The 22,536-nt window shown below is 45.0% G+C and overlaps 1 protein-coding gene across 1 annotated transcript; it reads left to right on the top strand.

Moving 5' to 3' along the window:
• Nucleotides 1-14,637: 14,637 nt before the first annotated feature.
• RNF139 (ring finger protein 139) lies at nucleotides 14,638-22,525 on the top strand. The gene is made up of 2 exons (XM_054167125.1): nucleotides 14,638-14,993; nucleotides 19,836-22,525. The coding sequence occupies exons 1-2, from the start codon at nucleotides 14,813-14,815 to the stop codon at nucleotides 21,644-21,646; spliced, it is 1,992 nt and encodes a 663-aa protein (XP_054023100.1). The 5' UTR covers nucleotides 14,638-14,812; the 3' UTR covers nucleotides 21,647-22,525.
• The last annotated feature ends 11 nt before the right edge of the window (nucleotides 22,526-22,536 follow it).

Here is a 22,536-nt window from a genome sequence, read left to right as displayed (position 1 = left end):
CAGCACAGAAAGTTGCAGTTGTTGCTTCCATGGCTGAGGGAGCTGGGGTTGCTTAGCCTGGCGAAGAGGAGGCTCAGGGGACACCTTACTGCTCTCTACAACTACCTGAAGGGAGGTTGTAGACAGGTGGGGGCTGGTCTCTTCTCCCAGGCAACCAGCACCAGAACAAGAGGACACAGTCTCAAGCTGAGCCAGAGGAGGTTTAGGCTGGAAGTTAGGAAGAAGTTCTTCACAGAAAGAGTGATTGGCCATTGGAATGGGCTGCCCAGGGAGGTGGTGGAGTCACCATCACTGGAGATGTTTAAGAGGAGACTGGATGAGGCACTTGGTGCCATGGTTTAGTTGATTAGATGGTGTTGGGTGATAGGTTGGACTCTATGATCTTGAAGGTCTCTTCCAACCTGGTTTATTCTATTCCTATTCCTATTCCTATTCCTATTCCTATTCCTATTCCTATTCCTATTCTATTCTATTCTATTCTATTCCATTCCATTCCGTTCTATTCTGTTCTATTCTCATTACTAAAGTGTGGCTGGCCAAAGAGACCTATAAACACACATACAGGGGCTTGGAGGTGCACTACAGGAAGATCAATTTGTTAATACATCTGAAAACTGGGAATAGCTTCAGCAAATTAGCATCAAAATACTTCTATAGTTTGTTTTTTCAATTCTGATGCAGTCTCTGTCTACAGCTGTTGCTTGGGGTCAATATATGGAAGACACTGGACACTTCAATATGAGCCTACAGCCTGCCCCTGACTCAGAGATTTATTTAGAAAGTTGTACTATTTCCTCTTTACAAAACACTTTTTAGGTTGTGTTCTTATTTTTTCTTTTTTTTAAAATTACTTTCTGAGAGTTTGGAGCTTGTAAAGTACATCTCTGTTAATGTTCTCAAAGTTTTTATCATAAGCACAATGACTTACATAAAAGAAACTTAAACAAAAAGACAAAAGACTGCAAACTTTAGACTCGAGCTCTCAAAACCACTCACTTTACTGTATCCTGAGACTCATTAAAACTGTTAGCAACAGCTCAGACTAAAGATTTATTACATGGTAGGGAGACCTTGAAATTGCTTACACACAGCTTTCTGGTTTGCTTAGTGTCACAGTCCTCATCAACTTCAAATGACATTAGAGGGATCCTCAGCACATCTGAAGATCAGAGAGCAACTGAGACAAATGTAGGTGTATGCGTGCTCTGACTTGGAACTCAGAGGTACTCGTGGCATAAGCTGGTAATACGTGTGCCAGTTTTAACTTTACAACTCTTTGTAAATAATTGTTTATAATCAGATGAGTAAATTAAGGTTTCTAGAAGTCCTGTGAACAAACTATGCTAAATTTCCAAACTGTTTGGATAATTAAACTTTCTGTACTAATGGATTTCTGGCTGTATTTGATCTTTAATACAGACCTAAGATTTGAACACCAAAATGAGTCTTCTACCATGCATGCTGCCAGTGCTTGGCAAAAACAAGATCAAAGCCTTAGTGTGGGTTTTTTTAGTTGTTTATTATGGAAAGGCCCCTTTAAACCACCTCAACAACATAAAACATTGGTTTGCATTTGGATTGATTGGGATGCCATCCAGAGCGACCTGGACAGGCTGGAGGGGTGGGCTGAGGAGAATCTCATGAGGTTCAATAAGGCTAAGTATAAGGTCTGCACCTAGATCAAGACAATCCTCAGTATCAATACAGGCTGAAGGATGATGAAATTGAGAGCAACCCTGCAGAAAAGGAGTTCAGGGTACTGGTGGATGACAAGCTCAACATGAGCCAACAGTGTGTGCTTGTGGCCCAGAAGGCAAATTGCATCCTGAGCTGCATCAAAAGAAGCATGGCCAGCAGATCAAGAGAGGTGATTCTGTCACTTCACTCTGCTCTGGAGAGACTTCACCTGGAGTACTGTGTCCAGCTCTGGAGTCCTCAACACAGGAAGGACATGGACCTGATGGAGCTGGTCCAGAGGAGGGCCACCAAAATGATCAGGGGGCTGGAACACCTCTGCTACGAGGACAGGCTGAGGGAGCTGGGGTTGTTTTTAACAAACAGAAAAGAAAAAGGGTACAGTGTGCCATAGAGTAAAACCCACAGCCAGGCCTTTTGCTGAAAGTTTGGAAATTCCCCTCTTCCCCTTCTACTTTAAAAATCTCATTTGTTACACCTATGTAATGGGTTGGGGCAGGTCCCCTCCCCACCACAGGCAGAAATAACGACTCAGGCAAACGGATTGCAAAAGTGATGAAAGTTTAAATAGAAAGCAGTGAATGTTACACAAAACCCAAAGCGCAGTGACAAAGAAAGATCCCATCCCCACCTGAGGGTGCATGCAAAACCCCCAGGGCTCCTTCTTCCCCCTCCCTCTGCTGGGCTAGTCTCAGCTGGCCAGGCCTGAGACTGCCCATCCCCCTGTGGCCTTGGGCCCAATCAGGCCCATGGCCGGGAGATCTCTCCCCCAGTTACCAAGTCTCGGAGAGGGAAGGAAAGAGGAAGTGCCAGACTCCGCACTGGATCTTATAGTGGTGCAAAGAATTATGGTAGGGAATACACAATTTCCTGTGTCCGTCCCTCTGGGCTGGACTTCTGGACACAGGAAGTGAATGCCCCAGGGGGGCACCCAGCTCAAACTACAACATGCCACCCCTGTATTTCATACCATAATCCTTGCACCCAAACACATCATCAGATCAGAAAACTTCTGATGACATGTCCGGCAGAGTCCATATCTTCATCTGGGCGTCCACTCAAACAGTCTCTCATTCAGGCTCAAGCATCAGTCCATTCCAGTTCTTCTCCTCATGTGATGGAACCTCCCAGCGACGCAGTCGTCCTCCTGCAGCGTGAATTCCTTGTGGACTCCTTGGGACATCCTGGTCACCTGGAAATACCTCACAACTTCTCAGCCAAGCCTCTACTCTCATATTCAGCGGCAAATTCTCCACCCCTGGGGCAGGCCAGTCGGAACAATCCGGCTCCACGACTGCCTTTTTCAATCCATCCAGGGTGCCGCAGCCAACCGCTTTCACGCGGACCAAAGCTACACGGATGCATGCCAGAGGCACTCCGCACCCCCCGGCTGGGCGCTCGCGTACCGAGGCAGGACAGCATCCGGCTGCACAACCTCCACCCCCGGAAGAGGGAGGAGCTGCGCCACAGCCCGCTGAGGAAGCAGGGAGGCGGAGCCAGGTGCTCGGCGCCATTTTCAGAACACGTCCGAAAACACCAGGGAAAGATTTACAGCTGCCGCCGCCGCCTGAACGCAGCCCGGCTCGGGCGGTGCCGCCGCCGCCGCTTGAACGCGGCCCGGCCCGGCCCCCGCCGTCTCTGTCGCCGCGATGCAGAGTCCGAGTCACCTCCAGCAGTCGCTTGCCCGCTCGCCGCGGGTGTCCGCTCCCCGCAGCGGCCGCGGGCCGACCACGCTCTGCTTGCCGCTGCCCCTCCTCCGCTCCCTGCCGCTCCGCAGAGAACGAGGAGAAGGCAGGTCTCGCCTTCTTAGGCTACTCGAGCATTCTTAAGCTACCCTGGGCAGAAAGTCACAGAAAGAACCACCCCTCGCTGTTCCCAAACAACAGGAGGGACTTCCATGCCATCAGCTACGCACCAGCTATCCTTCTGCAGTCCACAGGAGTTCACACAGTCGCCCCGGTAACACAAAACCTGAGCCCCAACTTTCCAAACCCAAACCGACGCCCAGAACTAAATTTAAACTCTCCATCTTTTGCAATCCGAGCTGCAGTTGGCCCCACGTTGGGCGCCAAAAAATGTAATGGGTTGGGGCAGGTCCCCTCCCCACCACAGGCAGAAATAACGACTCAGGCAAACGGATTGCAAAAGTGATGAAAGTTTAAATAGAAAGCAGTGAATGTTACACAAAACCCAAAGCGCAGTGACAAAGAAAGATCCCATCCCCACCTGAGGGTGCATGCAAAACCCCCAGGGCTCCTTCTTCCCCCTCCCTCTGCTGGGCTAGTCTCAGCTGGCCAGGCCTGAGACTGCCCATCCCCCTGTGGCCTTGGGCCCAATCAGGCCCATGGCCGGGAGATCTCTCCCCCAGTTACCAAGTCTCGGAGAGGGAAGGAAAGAGGAAGTGCCAGACTCCGCACTGGATCTTATAGTGGTGCAAAGAATTATGGTAGGGAATACACAATTTCCTGTGTCCGTCCCTCTGGGCTGGACTTCTGGACACAGGAAGTGAATGCCCCAGGGGGGCACCCAGCTCAAACTACAACAGGGAGATCTGGGGGGAAAAGAACACGTGGTCTTAACTCTTTAATAGAGACTTTCCACTAGGTTATTTTTGTGTAGTCTTGTGATGATGATTTGTTAACCACAACGCTCTGAAGATCGTTTCCTCCACAGATGTTGAGAAATCTGTGTTATTTTACAGGGGGTAAATGCTTCTTTGCTTTCATCTGTTCCTGCTGTAACTGCATCGTATATGTGTAAATGACAGAGGAAGCTCTTTTTTAATGAAGTCCATGACAGAGGACAGTTTTCTCTCTTTGACATAAGATTCTTTCACTCACTGGCTTTACGCTGCTGTGTAGACACAGCACAGTACTGACTGAACTCAGAATCTTAACATACCTATCCCCTCACTTGTAATTTACAACTCATGGTTGGTGTCACTGTTTTTCCTGCCACACACACTTTTTAAACTGAGGGTCATTTGTTTATTCCTTTTTTTGTGTGTGAGTAGCATTTCTTTTTCACCATCTTCTTCATTAATATTAATTAATTAATAATATTAATTAATTAATTAATTAATTAATATTTCTTATTCTTAACTTCACAGCCCTGCAGGATGCCCATTAGTTTACCCTTTTAAAAAGTCTTCCTGCATTCATTACCTATCCCAATTCTTTTGTGTCTTTTCATTCTCACAGTTTGAGTGTCAGTGTTGAATTTTAAGGAAGAAACTCTACCAGCCTTTCTCTGATGACCCACTCCACTCATGCTTCTGGCCTGCAGTGTCAAGAGAAACAACTGGATTTAGAAATAGCTTGCAGCCTGCATGCCTTCTCAGCCAGACATACATGCCAGCAATAATGTATAAATTAATGGTTTATGTGGCTACAAATATTTTAGGAACAGCAAATCACCCTTGAATTCTTTTGATGTTGTGCTTGACATTTCATGTTATTTTTGCGAGTTCTGGAGGAAGGAAGATGGTGAGGAGGAGTAAAACCTACTGTCATTATTTTTCCTGTGAAGGTTCATAGCATTTTTACCATTAACTATCTTCAAACACTCTTAATTTTGAGTAATTAACTTTACTTTGCATAGTGTGCTGAGAGAAGCAGTATCCCTTTAGGTAGATTTGATTGTGAAACTCAGAATCTTATTTCTGTATCATGTGGTGAATTCATGCTTCCTTTTCTCTAGATTTTCTTGCTCTGGAATATATTCTAGTGTTGGACTGTCACTGCCAAATTCTTATGTGGATTCTCATCAGGATCAGAAAGATCCCATTAAAATGTAGTTGTGCAGACTTAGTTTTTGATGTCATGGAAGGATTCATTAACAGCTGAATGCAAACTCGGAAGAGGAACAACAACTTGGCTTCAACTATTCACACAGTTGACACCTCAGCCAGATTACAGTGACACAACATCTGGTTTTAAAATCTTTGGCAAAAATCCCTCTAATATTACCCTATGTCTTTGCAACCATGTGCTTTGTTCCCTCTGCCAGTTTCTATTACAAAATGTAATTAAATTCAAGACCTCCGTCCTGACCTTTTTGGGGAGACCAGTGACCTGTGAAAGATCAGCTAAAGCCTACAGATGAAAATCACTGCAGCAATTCAGCTCTCTAGTAGAGTGGAGTATCTTACAATTACAGTACAGCTCCTTGGTCTAGAAAGTCAGACTTCTACAGTTCTGGTCCAAAAGTATGAGATGATCTCCTCTAAGTTCAAAGACTTTATGAGCATCATGGCATTTTCCTCTCAGTGATACATGTATTTTTTTCAGCTTGGTCTTCCCTGTGACTACAGAGCATTTCCACACCGGGGAATGCCAGCTTGGTGAATAGGAGCTAGGTAGAATTAGAGCAGGACAGGACAGGATAGGATAGATAGGATAGGGAATAGAAAATAGATCAGATAGTGTGGCATAATACAGTTTGCTTTGGGATGCGAAATTCCCTTATCACAGAAGAATTTAATTTTCAAACTATGCAAAACTTTTTCTTGATTCATAAGGATTTCCATTTCTTCATACTAGCCCCTACTGGGAAGCAAGTACTTTGCTCTTCTAAATTCACAATTCTAACCAAATAAACAATGGGTTGATACAGCAAGGGCTTTGTCCAGTTTTCAATGGCTGGAATGATAGGCAGAATTGTAGGGAAGTGAAAGAATTGCTTGCAGTTCTGGAAAGGATTCAGAAATGGCCAGTCTTTGACAGCTGAGAGGGGAAATTGACTGCAAAGCAGTACCTAAATAATTGCATGCTTACCCTTGCCCCTCCCCATGCTGACGTTACAGAGGCAAAGAACAAAACAGTAACAAAGCTGAGCAAAGAATTAACAGCAGATTGTAATTCACTGTAATTTCACAAGGCAAGAAAAGACGTCTGCCATTTCTGAGTGGAAGCTGAAGCTGAAAGGAGGAGATGTTGGGCAACATTTGTAACTTAATTGCCTGGGATTTTTCCAAGGCTGTTATCAGAAGTGCCCTATTAGCCAGGCACTAAGTGCAGAGCAGCACGGGGGAAGACTGACACCAGACCGTGTCACCTGAGAGCATGTCCCACATCAGCAATGCCAGTGGGATGGATTCACTGAGTGCTTCTTCCCTCCCCCCATACATACACAGATGTAAATTTTTGCAGGTATTGTTACCTTTTGTTATTTTACAGTTTAACAATTTCAAGGCTAATAAAAATAGTGTTACCTTGTCTTGCCTTGACTCTGAAGTATTTTATTCTTACAGCTTGTGTCTTGTCTGCTTGGCATGCTTACCTTCTTTCCACAAGATGTGTCTGCCATCTTCTGGCCAGGCCACCAAGCACCAAGGGGCTGGCTGGAAATGCACTTAAGTGTCCGTACTGAATGGGCTTTTCCAGCTGGTAAGGCAACCAACTAAGCAAGCAGGTTGAAAATAAAATTTGCTGTGGGACATGAAGTTCTCTTGCCACAGAAGAATTTAGCTGTTGCAAAACTCCTCTCTCTTGATTCCTAAGGATTTGCACGAGTTCTTCTTTTTATCTTCATGTGTGGAAATATCCTGAAAGCTTCATTTATTTCCAAGTGTAAAGGAGACATTCAATCCAAACAGTGATTATTAAGCTGTTTTCCCATGTCAATTACACGTTTCAGTGGCTTTTACTTGACCAAAACTGGAATTACGTTTTTCTTCTGAGCATTTATTTAACACCCAAGTTGCAGCGGAGTGTGAGGCTGAGCAAAGTTCATGTGGTGTAAGTTTACAATGCTAATATTTGATGTAGCTTTAAATAAAGCCAATACTGGAGTTTGATAACACCTTAGGAAGCTTCAAGGAATTTGACAGCTAGGAGTAAGATGTTAATTAGAAGGCAAGCATTAAATTCTGAAAACTATCCTCTGCTCCTCATGATCTTCAAAACAAAGCTGAATGTCTTTCTGAAGAACAAGAGTTATTTCAGGTACAAGAACTACTGTTTGATACTTCACAGCTTGTTGTGCAGCAGTTCGGATTGTATGCTTGTAACTACTCCCTTTAAAGTCTAAGACTAACTCACAAGAGCAGAATGATGAGGGTTTCATTTCCAGGTTAAAGGCATCATGTCAAAATCAAACCCCTTCACAAACTACATTACATTAATGAACCTGAGAGAAAAGGGAGAAGACTATGAAGATGTTTCAAAACAGGACACTGATCTACCTTTTCCACCTCTTTGAATATAAGTGTCTAAGACAGTGGGTGTCTGTCTCATCATCTATTTCTCAGGAAGCCCAGATGGTTAACACAGAGTAGGCTTTCAGGGAGCAGTCAGCTGAGAGGAATCCTTGTTCTGCATGTGAGTTCAGAAAACTGAGCTTTCCCACTTTTTCTTCTAAGGTTTTGTACTGGTAGTGGAGTTCAGTGAGACAGACTATTACAGTACCAGCCTCAAGACTGGTAACACTGAACACAGCCCTGCTGCTCAGCCCAGTCACAACAGGGAGATTAATGTTTCCACACCTGGGACTTCATTGCAAGGCAAGATGTTTTAGGAAAGCCACATTCCAGGCTGTGGTATGTTCAGTGTCCAGCCTAAGTCTGATGCTCTGCCCTTTTGTCTTTCAGGAAAGCAGCAGCACACAGTCAAACTATAGTCTGGGATATGCATTCTCCAGAACCCCCCAACACCCAAGAGCAGACATATATTAAGCTCACAAGAAGTAATAACCAAGAACAGCTTCAAAACAGAAATTAATATTAAAAGCTAAAAATACTGAAAATCAATTCCTAGGGAAAATTTTGAGCATCTGCTATGAGATACTGTAAATATATATTGCTACATTAACCTTCTAGAGTCATTTTTACTGAGTATCTAATTTGTAGTAAAGCCATGGATTAATAACAGGACTGTGGGGAGCTTGGAAAACCAGTAAGGAAGGGTATGACACCCAACAGGCAAGCATGTTAGTCTTGAAAAATCAAAGATCATGACAGTAGAAAAAGGCATACTTGGCAGTAATTAAGAAGAAAAAAGAGAGAGAGAGAGAGAGAGATCTTTAATCATGCTTTTGCTTGCTTAGTTAAGTCTTTGAAACAGGTCAAAGCTCTGGAAAAGAAAACAAACCTCTGCAGCAGAAGCTACAGTGTGTGTGTGGCGAGTTATGAGAGACTCCGTGTAGTGCTTAGGAAACAAAATAACAACAAATCCAGTGTAGGTGAAGGATCAGGGAGGAGCAATATTAAGTGGAGCATTTCCCCGAGGCCCCAGCACAAAGGAGAGCAGGAGCCAAGAAAGCCTGTAGTGAGTGCTGCTCTGAGCATGTTACCCTAGGCAGGAGCTGAGCAGCAGAGCTCTGTCTGGCAACCAGATGATGTTGTCCATGTGGCAGGTGATGCACCTCTCCTGTAGCCAGACAAATGCCAAGAGGGGGCTGCAGGCCTTAGAAAATTCCATGTCTCTGTCATCTCTTTTCTTGCTAAATACACTGCTGGTAGTTTGGAAGTGAGATAAATATGCCAGAAAGCAACTGTTAATGTAATTCCTTCTCTTATCACCCCTTTTTCAGAGGAGCAAAACCCAGAAGCTTTTTTCTCTGTACAGTCTTATAGGAAATTGTAAAGCCATAAACAGCAAGGCCTAATGCATTCATCTCTGCTTCACAGAATAAGAAAGGAATATGGGCAAAATTACAGAACTAAGAGATTATCCTTGTGCAGATGATGCACTTGGATGTGAGTCTTGTCTCCTGTCAGAGATGACCCAGGACTCATCTCTGTGTTTCGACTCTCCTTGCTTTGTCAAGACATTCACCTCTTGTAGGCACTCTGAGTGTTCCAAGTGAGCATTCCCTTCTCACAAGCATAAATGTGCCATCCTCTGCTGAGGCAAACGGAATGAGCAGGACAGTGTCATTTTATGTTGATGTGAAATCAAAATCAATCTTTCACACAAACAAGTTACTACAATTTGTTTTGTCAGATGACTACTATGAGTAAGTTGCTTTCTGCTTTCTTAGCTTCTTTTAAAAAGCGCTAAGCCCGTGGATTTAGCTGTAGAAAATGAGTAAGCCTCAAACTTAATACAAGAACTAATCTTCAACACCTTGATGTTTATAATGAAATTCTGAAGATACTGAAAATGCCCCAGTGTCAGTAACAACATTTACAGGGTTTACCTTAGCTTTTGGACAGTTATCTTGAATTTCTCTTCTCTTCAGAAGAGGACACAGATAGAAACTTTTCTTGGATGAGGACCACCGGTGTCTCTAATCATAACATTAAAAATAGTCCTGCGAGTGTAAATTGTCTCCATTGAATGTTAAGCAGAAATACATTAGTCTTTAAATATTTTTCAGGTATGACCCTAGAAGTGCCACACAAGAAAGTCTATGTGTACTAGAGTCCAGAACAAATTGGGTGGAGGAAAGGCAACACACCTATCTCCATTAGCTGGCAAGTCATTTTCATGAGCAGTGCACCCAGCCAAAGCCACAAACACCGCGTTCAGGCAGGCAGAACTGATGACACAAGCTGTCCTCCACAGGATGTAATGAGCAGCTTCACCAAGGCACAGCTGGGTGTCACCCACATGCTGAATCCACTAATGCCAGTATTAATAAAACATTGATATTTGGCCTTTTTAAAAATGCAGATTGGTCTCTTTTATACTAGCCTATCATTCTAGGAGAAGAAAATCTTCTTTAGGTTCCTTTCACGAGTCTTGTTTTCTGTTTCAGGCCAGATACAGACATCCTTACTGACTATAATGAGAAAGCTGTTATGACAGAATGGAAGATACAAACTGTACAGAGCTTTGTTTTTATGTAAGGACTCCAAAATGATACCAGGTAATTAATGGCAAAAGGCATCTGGGAAGGAGAAAGAAAATCTGGAAATAATGAATTGCTACATCTATTAAAAGCAAAAATGAAATTCTGACATGCACATTTTGTGCTGTTTTTCTTAGCAGCCACCTGCTTACAAAATGTATTGTCATTCAAGGACAAGTTATTGTGTGTGTTTAAAGCCTTTCAGAATCTTGCAGTTAGAAAACAAACCAAACCAAACAGTACTCTACAACCCTCCCTGCATCTTCAGCTTTTACAGTATTATTTGTTTTTACAGTCACATAAAAACATGATTTTTGCAAGACCGTGTCATTTTGTAATATCTGGTGTAAGCACTGGTATTAATCCAATAAAGCCTTTGGCTTGAAGGGTTCATGAGAGCATTTAGGCAAAAGGAAGACATTTTAAAACTCAAAAGTTTTGCCAAGAAGTGAGTTTAGATGTGGCCACCCTACATGGGCACAGCCCCTCGACATGGCATAGCCAATACCTAGTTCTGCCATTTCATGAGATACCAAAGATTGCTTTATTGCCCAGTTATTGCAATTTGTGCTGCTTACACAGCTGCAGTTCAAGGAATTGGTCAGATGCTGCCCTTGGTAATTTCACAGTATCACAGTATAACTAAGGTTGGAAGAGACCCCAAGGATCATCGAGTCCAACCTGTCTCGGTAGACCTCACGACTAGACCATGGCACCAAGTGCCACGTCCAATCTCCCCTTGAACACCTCCAGGGACGGTGACTCCACCACCTCCCTGGGCAGCACATTCCAATGACAAACGACTCACTCAGTGAAGAACTTTCTCCTCACCTCGAGTCCAAGCCTCCCCTGGCGCAGCTCGAGACTGTGTCCCCTTGTTCTGGTGCTGGTTGCCTGGGAGAAGAGCCCTTCCTGGCTACAACCACCTTTCAGGTAGTTGTGGAGGGCAATGAGGTCACCCCTGATCCTTCTCTTCTCCAGGCTAAACAATCCCAGCTCCCTCAGCCTCTCCTCATAGGGCTTGTGCTCCAGGCCTCTCCCCAGCCTTGTTGCCCTTAATTTGTGTTTATGCAGTTTCTCCTGTTCTAAGACATGTAAACGGGAAAGTGGTAATAGCTTTTGAAAAACATGGCATGAATTTTGACCACTCTGAGCTGCCAGGAAAAACCCCACAAATAAATGTTTACATGATTGACAGTGAAATCCCAACCTTCTGCTACATGCTGTGTAGAGCATCAAAGAATTGCAGTGACTTGTATTTGTTATTGAAATAAATGATCTGTGACTTTCTGACTCATAGCCCGATACGGGAGGTGTATTCCATAATTCAGAAAGCATTTTTGAGCCTTAAATTGTTATTATGAAACAGCTCCCTAAGGGCATGTGCACTGCCCTGTCCTGAGGTGTAGGCTTGACACTTGACGCTTTTAACAAGCCAAGTTCACCCAGCCACAACGACATGTGGAACAAACCTCACCTCGGAGTTCAGGACTCGTCGCAATTAATCTATCTAGACAAATAAAGGAGATTTCTGCTTAATCTGAGTGCTAGTTTGGGGACAAGAAATTGCACAAGTCCTCAACTAAGAAAACTTTTTCTTATAGGAATATTAATATGAACTTACTTAGAGTAGGGTTTAACCTCCAAATTTAAAAATAAGTTGAGACTTGACCCCAGCAATCACACAACAAACTTCCCTGCAGTTGTCTATGTAACCAAAATCAGTGGTTGCAGCTGTGTAACAAAATTGAATTGAATCACAGAATGTTAGAGGTTTGAAGGGACTCCCAGAGATCATCAAGTCTAACTCCCCTGCCAAAAGCAGGATCTCCTAAGGTAGTCCACACAGGAATGCATCCAGGTGGGTTTTGAATGTGTTCAGAGAAGGAGACTCCACAACCTCTCTGGGCAGCCTGCTCCAGTGTTCTGTCACACTCGGTGTAAAGTTTCTCTTCGTTGAGGTGAAACCTTCCATATTCCACTTTGTATCCATTGTTCCTTGTCTTATTGCTGCTCACCACTGAAAAGAGCTTGCCCCCCTCCACTTGACAGCCACCCTTAAGATATTTATAGAGGCTGATTAGATCCCCTCTCTGTCTTCTCAAGAGAGGGGTTCGTGATTCCTTGATTGCAGCACAAGCTGCAAAATTACAAACACCCAGTAGGTGTCATCTTTGTACACACTGTGTGGCAATTCAGTCCATCCGGGGGGCGGTAACTGAATTTAAATGAAGTTACACACCCAAACAAGTTTTCTGATGAATATTTGTAAAACCTGTATAAATGTGATCCTATGCACTGTACCAGCACTAGATTTCTGGACTATTTGCAACCTGGAACTGTTTAGGCACAGATTTGCAGATATCCATGACTGCATTTACAAGCCTACATAACATCTGCAAAATATGCCTGTAAATGTCCATAGTGAAACCTGAAAATCCATTTAATGGATTCCATTTAACCCATGGAGCCTTAAAGCAATATCAAGATGTACCACAGCGTTACCTCTGATCCTGGAGCCTCTATTGCAAAACTAGACTTCAGAGTCTCTTTGCTGACGAGGATATTAAATGAAGTTGGAAGGGCTTTGAGAGGCCAGGGAATGCCATTTCCATAAATGGTGCTTTAAGTCCTGGACTTCTTGAAATTACACTTCATATGAATTAGCATTTCAGTTATTGGTTATTGGGAATTATCAAATACCCAGATCTGCTTAGTTTACATTGCTTTTCATTTCAAATTAAGTATTTTTATTTATATTGTGCAGCTTCATACTTACCTGAGGAGTAAAACTGTTCAGGTAAGCCTGATTCACTGTGATTCAGCTATCTTCGAACCTAAGTAGGATTAACACCTTTCACATTTTAAACCCTAACCTCTATTATTTGGCATAGAGATACTTACTAGGTCAGAGTTATGCCTTTCAGCATGTGATTAAAACATGCACTTTGTCCATGTCCATGGCTTTTGTAATACAATACTTTAGCAATATGGCCACATTCCTTGGCTTTCTTTGTGTGGGGCATTGCTTAGGAAAGTTCCCGTGCAATACTGATGTTCACTGATCCAATATCCTTTGAAAATAATAGAAAGATTTCCAAGGGCTTATGCCATGAACTTGTCACTCAAGAAAAGGCTGGGCTAGGGCAGGTGAAGCTGGAGTCAAGCACTAGCAGGAAATGGCAGCAGGGCTGATGCCAACAGGCACACAAGCCACTTCCAGCTGTGGCTTGAAACCTGCTTTAGATTCGCACAAGCTAGGGGGTGGGAAACGCCCCTGTTTCAGACGGACTGGTCGCTCATTGGCATTTCATTTTAAAGTTATTATTTTTTCAAAGCAAGTCAGTTTGACGTTTCCAGTAGTCCTTGGATCTGTGGATTCTGTGCAGATGCATGAGAAGCAAAATGCTTTTTTTGCCGTATGTTCTGACCTACGGTTATACGTCGATGAAGAGCAGGCTTTTGCACCACACACCAAGAAAACAGAAATCCTGCGTAACCCTCCCGTAGTTCAGCGCTCATCAGTCCTCCAAGGAGACGTAGTCACTGAACAGCCGGCACAGGCTGACATCAGGGAGACCGGGAGGGGCAGGCGCGGGGAGGCCGCGGGCAGGCTATGAAGAGCAGAGGCTTCTTGCGGAGAAGGGCTGAGAAGCAATGCCTTTGCGACACGCGGAACGAGTCGATGCTTATCTCTCACGTCAATAGCAGATGGCGGGTTTTCTTTTTTTTGCTTTGCTACTGCACACGCCGGAGGGGAAAGGGGAACCCTCCCGGGAGCAAGGCACGCGAGGGCGAGCTCCGGTGCCGTCTCGGGAACGGCGCCCAGACCGATCTCCGCTCCCACTTTCCCGTGCTAGGGCCGCACCGCCCGTCCTCAGGGAAACCGGCGCCGCAACGCCTAGTGGGGCGGGATTCCCCTCACGCAGTCCCGGCCCTAGAGCCAGGCTGGCCCCCCGGACCCGGCAGGTGCGCGGGGCAGCAGGCCCCGCTGCCCGCCTCTCGGCTCGGCCAGGCAGGGCACACGGCCGCCGCCGGACGCCTTCCCTCGTGGCGACTGGGCGTCCGCGCGCGGGAGCCGCGCCGCGCCGCGCACTGTGACGCCCGCGCCGCCCCGCCCCGCCGCCCCGCCCCCGCGGCCCGGCTGGGGCCGGCGCTGCCGAGGGAGCGCAGAGGAACATGGAGGCGGCGGCGGCGCGGCGGGGGGCCCGGGCGGCGGGTGCAGGGCGGTAGCGAGCCCGCCGCCCGCCCTCCCCCCACTCCTGCCCTTTGTCGCTTTTTAAGAGGCGGGAGAGGGGGGTTGCTGACAGCCTCCTCGCAGGGGATGGCACCCCCGGGCCCTCCGCGGCTTCCGTGGCTGCGGCTGGGCCCGCGGCTGCGGGCTGGGCTGGAGGTCGCGCTGCGGGTGCCCAGCCTATTCCTCATCGACGCCATCTTCAACTCGTCCCCGCTGCCGGGGGGCTCCCTGTGCGCCGCGCTCCTGGGCGTGCTGCTGCGGCTGCTGGGTGAGAGACCTTCCCCCCTCCCGCCGCGGGACGGGCTGCCTCCCGCCCCGCCGCCATTCCCCTGCCCGCCGCGCAGCTCCGGCCTTGCGGGGTTGGCACCCCCGCCGGGCCGGGGTCAGGACCCGCGCCCCTCTGCTGCTCTCTGCCCCCGCTGGCCTTGTTTACATCTGCAGGCAGGGCATGGGCGCTGCTGCTCTCCCCAGTGCCCTCAGCCCACCGCCTTGTCGGCTGATCTCGCGGCCTGTCTCCCTCCTCCCGTCACCTTCCCCTGTCTGACCCCTTCCTGCCGTCTCCTTTCAGCCGCCCTGAGCTCGCCCCTCCCCGAGATCCTCCTCGGCTGATCGGGATAGATCACCGCCCTTCCCTCCTCCTGCCAGCCTCAGCGCATGCCCCCGCTCGGTGCCCGCTTCCCCACACCATCCTTACCCCTGGCCCTCGCCGAGTCCCGGCACTGTGCCCGGACCGGAGGGGACAGACCGGCTCTCTTCGCTTCCTCGCCAGGGTGGCATCATCCCGCTTCCCCATGGCGGTGCGCAGGGGCCCGCGGCGACCAGCCTCGGGCCGGCTCCGGGCGTGGCTGCTGCTGCCCATGTGCGCGGGGGCTGGGGGCTGCGAGACCCCCCCGTCCCCACACGCACTTTCGGCAGAAAATATGTGACTGAGGACTGAGTGGATATAGATAATTTATTTTTGCTTTGAGAGCACTTTGAATAGTGTGATGTCTTCCCGAAATATGCCGTTAAATCCCTATGTTAGGCACAGCAGTTCAGAAAGGAAAGAATTTGGTTCCCCAACGAAAAAGAAATCTCTTGAAACCTGCCGATGGTTATTTTTAAACTTTTGCTTCCCTGGGATGAAGACTGAAAATCAGCGGTAAAACTAGGAGATACTGTTTTCAGTACTGCTTGTTATCTGTGGTTCTTAGGCATCCTCAGCTGGGTTGGAGTTTGCAAACTGCTGTACAGGGCATGCTGCATTGTGTATCACATCCTGGAGCTGAGAGTCCTGAGACAGGAAGGAAAGGAGAATCCAAAATACAGCAAGTGTTTTTTTCTGCAGGCCTGTGACATGTTAATTTTGTGGGGGTTTTGATGTTCATAGTAGATAAAAATAGGAAATAGATGGTATAGCTGTTGGGTAGGAAGCAGAGAAGAGAGGTTAAAAGGAAATGCACCTAGTGAGAAGTGTAGTGGCGATGACATTGACGAAGTTGAGTGGAGGCGAAAAAGTGAAGGATAACCTATAAGGAGACAGCAGGTAGGAGAGCAAAGGGATAAAATGACAAAGCAAAGCAGGCATCTTAGTTTGGGCTGCTGCTTCTTTGGTAAAGGATGCCTGGGGCAGTTGCTCTTCTTGTGAGAAGCAAGGCTGAGGAGGTCCTGACTGGTCTTGCAGCTGGTACCCACAGCTCTGTGGTGGGGAGGATGGGTTCTTCCTCCCTACTTTGTGTTTTCTTGACCCTTTGTTCCTCACTTCTGGAGTTGCTGTGAGTTCTTCCCACTGATTATTCCTTTTTTTAAAAATGACATTGCAGTGCTGTAACAACTTTTTTTAAGGAGCCCTTCATTGCATGATCAGTTGCTCTATGAAGTGCCTTGAAATTAATCCCACGTAAATGAGAACGGTGCATGTGTTATTTGATGATCTCGCTTAAATGTGGGATCAACAGATTAAGGCACTTTGCAGCACTGCATTTCTATGATCAGTTTTCCAAAAGGGCTTGGGGGGAAGAAGTGAGCAATCCCTCCCTTGTCTCCTGCAGAAGAGTTTTGGGAACAGTTTATGCCAAGAGACTTATGTTGTTCTTTGAGACAAGCAGTCTGTGGTTCTTGTCCTTCCAAAATTAAAGACAAATTGGAATTGTAACCACTTAAAGATGATGTTAAAGACCTTCCATCTGGTTCATACAACAGAGTACTTTTGCGTCTATTTTTTCCATCTGAATTAAGGATTACAGGGTTGGATCTTTGCCGTTGTTAGGATAAATGGGAGGATTTATTTTGGACCACTCTGTATTTAAATAGTGGGAAAGTTGCCCTTGTAGTTACTATTTGCAGGCTTTGAAGGACTGTAGCACAGTACTGCTTAGCATAGGATAAATGCACAACCTGTCCTGTAGATACAAAGCCTGTAGCTCTGGAGGGATTTGATAGCTTTCTGAAATGTTCTGGCAGTGCAGTTCTTCAGGAGCGTTCACAGAGAGCTGTATGATATTTAAGCTTTAATGCAGGATTCCTTGGTCTGATTCTTCCATCACTTATTTTCTATGCACGTACATAGGGCTGTACAAGGCACAGACCCAACTTCTACAACTGGAGCAGAATTTTCCTTTGATCTTGCTTTGTCTCCAGCACAATGTTTACCTTTCATGTCTCTGCAATTTATTTTGAAAGTATCTTGATTCCAGCAGAACCACCATCCCCAGGACTGTGAAACTGGTACTTCAGACTGCAGTTCCTCCTCAGTGAGGACACTGAATTACAGAGGGTTGCTGTAAATGCTGTAGTCTGTAAACAAAGAAGCAAGCAGAATGGCTGGGGCAGGGGCAAAAATAAAGCTGTCACTTCAACATGATTAAATAAAGGTAACTGAGTCTTGCAGCTGGCTGTAGGTAGTGTGCTGCTGTGGAAACTGACAAATTGCAGGAGTTAAAGGGGAAAAATGAAGGATTCGGTGCAACGCAGGGAGTTATTTTAGAAGTAAAGCTGTCTGGTTTGATTAAATGCTGCATTTGGAGGCTGTGGGAAAATGCTGTTTGCCGTGTGGAGAACACATCGTGGGACAGGGAGAAGGCTCATCTTGTAAGATGGACTGAATGACATACGTGTAGATGGGGCACAGGAGTGCTGACCTCCCCTTCCGAGACCTGAGTTACCTCCTGTGCTCTTTTGAGGGAAGGGTCTTCACTTTTTCACACAAGTGCTCTCAGAGAAACGCTTTACCTTCTGTTAGTCCCTTCTTTAAAGGAACCAGTAGGTCCAGCTTTTCTGTTGACTGTTTTAGAGATGTCTTGCATGTGCAGTGTGTTTCAGAGTGACCTGTAGTAGCTAAATACAGGCCTGTAACTGCGAGGAAGAAAACAAGGTTTTGTTAACAGGCATGTTTCAGAGCAGCCTGCTTGGTGCAAAATGCATCTCATTTGGCTCAAGTTATCAGAATTATGTAAATAACGAGCTTGTTCTGGGTATTTGAGCCTTTTCTGTGACTGGTGAGAAAAGACAGTAGAGACTCTTGCAGTGCTAGCTTTCCCATAGATGTTTATGGTGGTGTGTCAAACTAATTTTTATGGAAGTGGTCTATATGATGAATTCTCAGCTTTCCATAGAACTGAGCTGTGCCACAAGGCACTTTCTGAAAAGTGATTGAGGCTTTTCTTCAGTCCACTTCACAAGGTTACTAGGTTAATGATTAGTTAAGGAAAATGTTTTAATCTCAGCCTGTGCTGCTGGCAAGGAATACTGCTAAGGTGCATTAACTTTTTTGTAGTCTACCTTTTGCTGTTGAGTCATGTTGACCCTCTCCCCACATCTTCAGTCCTCCAAGCTGGGGTGGATAGTTGGCTTTTTGCGCTGTTCAGGGCAGTTTTAATACAAGCATCTGGGAACACTACTGGTGGAAGTAAATGCTGGTTCTTACCAAAGTTATTTATTCCTGTGATCAAGATACCATGGCTTGAAATATTTTTTTAAACACTTGATTTTAGATTGTTCCAAATCCTCTATAATCATCAGAAAAGATGGATGTTACCCATCCTCCAGCTGAAAGAGGATTACTTGTGATTTCATTAGTTTTAGTACAGAGATTGAAAGCAACTTAGAATCAAATGTGAGTTGTAGCAATCAGAATCTCTCCAAACTGGTTTGTATGAGTAAGCAGCTGTATAGACTGGAAGCAGACCAAGATGCCCAGCACAAAGGCAGTCTATTTCTTGAAGAAAAAGTGTTAAGGGAGTGAATCTGGTGTAAGTGCAATTTAATGTGTTATGGCAGAGCCCGTACCTATGTAGTGATGAAATTCATGAGCAGAAGGAGTTTACTGCATAGTCATAAATGTAATGCCGAAGTACCGTAGATGCTGTGACAGGTAGAGACGTTCAAATCATGGTCGTGATGTGTTCATGGTCAACATGAGGGAAATGTTAGCAAGCAGAAATTTCAGGATCTAAACTGATGTCTAAAACGTAAGGCTGTTCTCACTGGCATTGAGAAAGTGGCAATTGGTGCAGTTTTGGGTTCTGTGTACAAAAGCTTTATACTGCAGAAGGTCTATGAGGCTTTTGATTCAGGATGCCTTACCAGAAATGAAAGAAAACTGAAGGGAATTTGAAGAAGAGTGCCCTCTCCCCAGTAGACTACAGCAGTTACTCACTATTTTCCATTAAAGGTTTTAGCTGAACTGTTTTGGTGACTGTTAAACTTCAGTAGTCCAGCTTGGACATCTGTAGTTGAGTATTATGCTCAAGGACTTAGTAATACTCATCCCTTGTTAACTTTACCTGTAAAGATGATGCTGTATCTGGTAATTATTTTGTGTTTCAAATTTATTTACCCTTAAGATTTCAAGAGGAAGGCTGAAAGGCTGGCGTTGTCAGTGCTGTAGTCTGAAACTGCAGATGAACCTAATAGTAATTGTGGCTTAATGCTTGCCTTGGCTTTGTGTTGCAGCTGCAGTGCAGAGGTATTGAATGCAGAGACTGACTCTCTTTTTTCCGGAAAGGGGAACCACCCATAGTGCAAAGTTGCAAGTGACTAACTGGGAGGTGATACATTAAATAAATGTAGCTAATAGGTTAAAGTCTGTTGAATGTCTGCTGAGAACTAAGTAATTTCAATCTGTTTTTAGGTGTTTTTGTATCCAGTGTTGTTCTGGTCTTACAACAGCGAGCACTTTTCAAGTTTTATATGATCGCCTCTGCATTTCTGCTGGCTGTGACTTCAGTGTTAGTGAATTACTATGCTTCTTTGCACATAAACTTCTACAGTGCCTACTACACTGCTGCATTTGGGATTCAGATCTTCCCTCATAAAGGACCTTCGCTATGGATGGCACTTTCCATCCTTCAGCTTACCTTCGGAATTGGATACGTTACATTGCTAAATGTGCAGTCCATATACTCTCAACTCATCATCCTGGATATACTGATTCCCGTAATTGGCTTGATTGTTGAATTACCTTTAAATGTCCGTCAGATACTAGTTTTCATTTCAGGCCTAGTTCTGACACTAAATACCACAGCCATTTTAGTTAAGAAGATGAAGTGGTTTTACTACTCGGTGCGGTACGTGTACCTGCTGGTGAGGCACATGTACCGCATTTATGGATTACAGCTGTTGATGGAAGATACGTGGAAGAGGATTCGCTTTCCAGCTGTACTGCGTGTCTTCTGGCTAACCAGGCTTACAGCACAAGCTGTGGTATTAACATATGTTGTAAAGATGGCTGAAACTAATACAGAAGAGAAATTCTTCCTGATATCATGGGATAACTGCTGGGAACTGATCTGCAGTCTGATCATAAGTGGCTGTGACTCTACCTTAACTGTGTTAGGCATGAGTGCCGTCATTTCCTCAATAGCGCATTATTTGGGACTGGGTATCTTGGCCTTCATCGGATCAACTGATGAGGATGACAAAAGGCTTGGTTTTGTAGCACCCGTCTTGTTCTTCATTTTGGCTCTGCAGACTGGTTTAAGTGGACTGAAACCAGACGAACGGCTAGTTCGCCTGAGTCGAAACATGTGCCTTTTGTTGACCGCAGTCCTGCATTTTATCCACGGAATGACAGACCCTGTGCTGATGTCTCTCAGTGCCTCCCACGTGTCATCATTCCGCAGACACTTCCCTGTACTGTTTGTTTCTGCTTGCCTTTTCATCCTTCCAGTTCTGCTCAGCTATGTCCTCTGGCACCACTATGCATTAAATACCTGGCTTTTTGCAGTTACAGCATTCTGTGTAGAGCTTTGCCTGAAAGTAATAGTTTCTATCACTGTTTATATATTGTTTATGATTGATGGCTACTATAATGTGCTATGGGAGAAACTTGATGATTATGTCTATTATGTTCGGTCAACTGGCAATATTATTGAGTTTATATTTGGAGTGATCATGTTTGGAAATGGAGCTTACACCATGGTTTTTGAATCGGGAAGCAAGATCCGTGCTTGCATGATGTGTCTACACGCGTACTTCAACATCTACCTGCAAGCAAAGAACGGCTGGAAGACTTTCATAAATCGCCGAACTGCTGTTAAGAAGATAAACTCCCTTCCAGAGGTAAAAGGAAGTCGGTTACAGGAAATAGATGATGTCTGTGCAATCTGCTACCACGAGTTCACCACCTCTGCTCGCATTACTCCATGCAACCATTACTTTCATGCACTTTGTCTTCGGAAGTGGCTGTACATTCAGGACACTTGCCCGATGTGCCACCAGAAAGTGTACATCGAGGACAAGGAAAATGCCAATATCTCTAATAACAACGGGTTTGTGGCACCAAATGAAAATCCTGTACAAGTTGCAGAAGAAGCTGCTGATGCTGAAAATGAACTGAATGAAGATAATGATAGTTCTGATAGTGATGAGGAAAACGATGAGTGTGGGGCCCAGCACTTGAACGAGACTGTTAATGTTGACTCTAACTCTCTTGGTGATTAAGATGCCCTTTAATAAGCCGTGAGGTATTTGTTTGCGATTGAGTTCAACAGAATAAAAGCATCACTTTGTAGTTATTGTACTTAAGCACAACAGCAGTATCTCAGTGTTGAATCTGTGAATGGTGGTTGTTTACTGTGGTGTGTGCTACTGTAAATATACCTCTAATTTTGGCTGGTCTCTTTCATGACCACTTTAAAATTATGTACATTATTGTACATGGAATAAAATGTTTTCACATGTTTCTAAGATGGTTGGAAAAAACACTCTTTAATTGATGTAGTGATAATGCTGTGCCAAAGACTGTATACCAGTAATCCCCAATCACTGAGTTCTAAATGCAAATGAAAAATACCAGTGAAAACAGACTGTTTAGAAGGTCAAATCATGAATTAAAAGCCTGAACCAAAGCAGATTTACTTAGAAATTAAGTATTAGCAGAGCTTTATTGCTTAAAAACTAGTGAGCTGTGTTTTTAAAAGAGAAAAATGTAGGCTGGTAGACTCAATGTTACAGCATTTGCATATGTGGCACAAGAGAGAAACTGCTAAGCTATCTGGTGATTGTAGTAAAGCGTGACCGTGGTGTGCTCAACACTTCCTGACTACCAGTAGTACGTTGAAGTGCTCTACCTGTGAGCTCAGCAGCCTGGTATTTGCCTTGATCCACATACAGGTGTTAACAGGAACTGCTGACTTGGGCTGTCCTTAAATTGATCCTGAATCTTGATGAAAGGGAAACAGGGCTGAGAAACTGCACAAATGCAGACCATCTTTTCACAAGCAGCTTTAATCTTGTACCATAAAAAAACCAAAACAGACTACATGTTGGCTTCCATTGATAAGAACTTGCATATACCATAAAGTTTTTTCAATATATTTACTAAAGTTATG

Source organism: Dryobates pubescens, chromosome 14 (genome assembly GCF_014839835.1).
Source record: "Dryobates pubescens isolate bDryPub1 chromosome 14, bDryPub1.pri, whole genome shotgun sequence".
Lineage (NCBI taxonomy): Eukaryota > Metazoa > Chordata > Aves > Piciformes > Picidae > Dryobates > Dryobates pubescens.
This window is presented reverse-complemented; position numbering and strand designations above follow the sequence as displayed.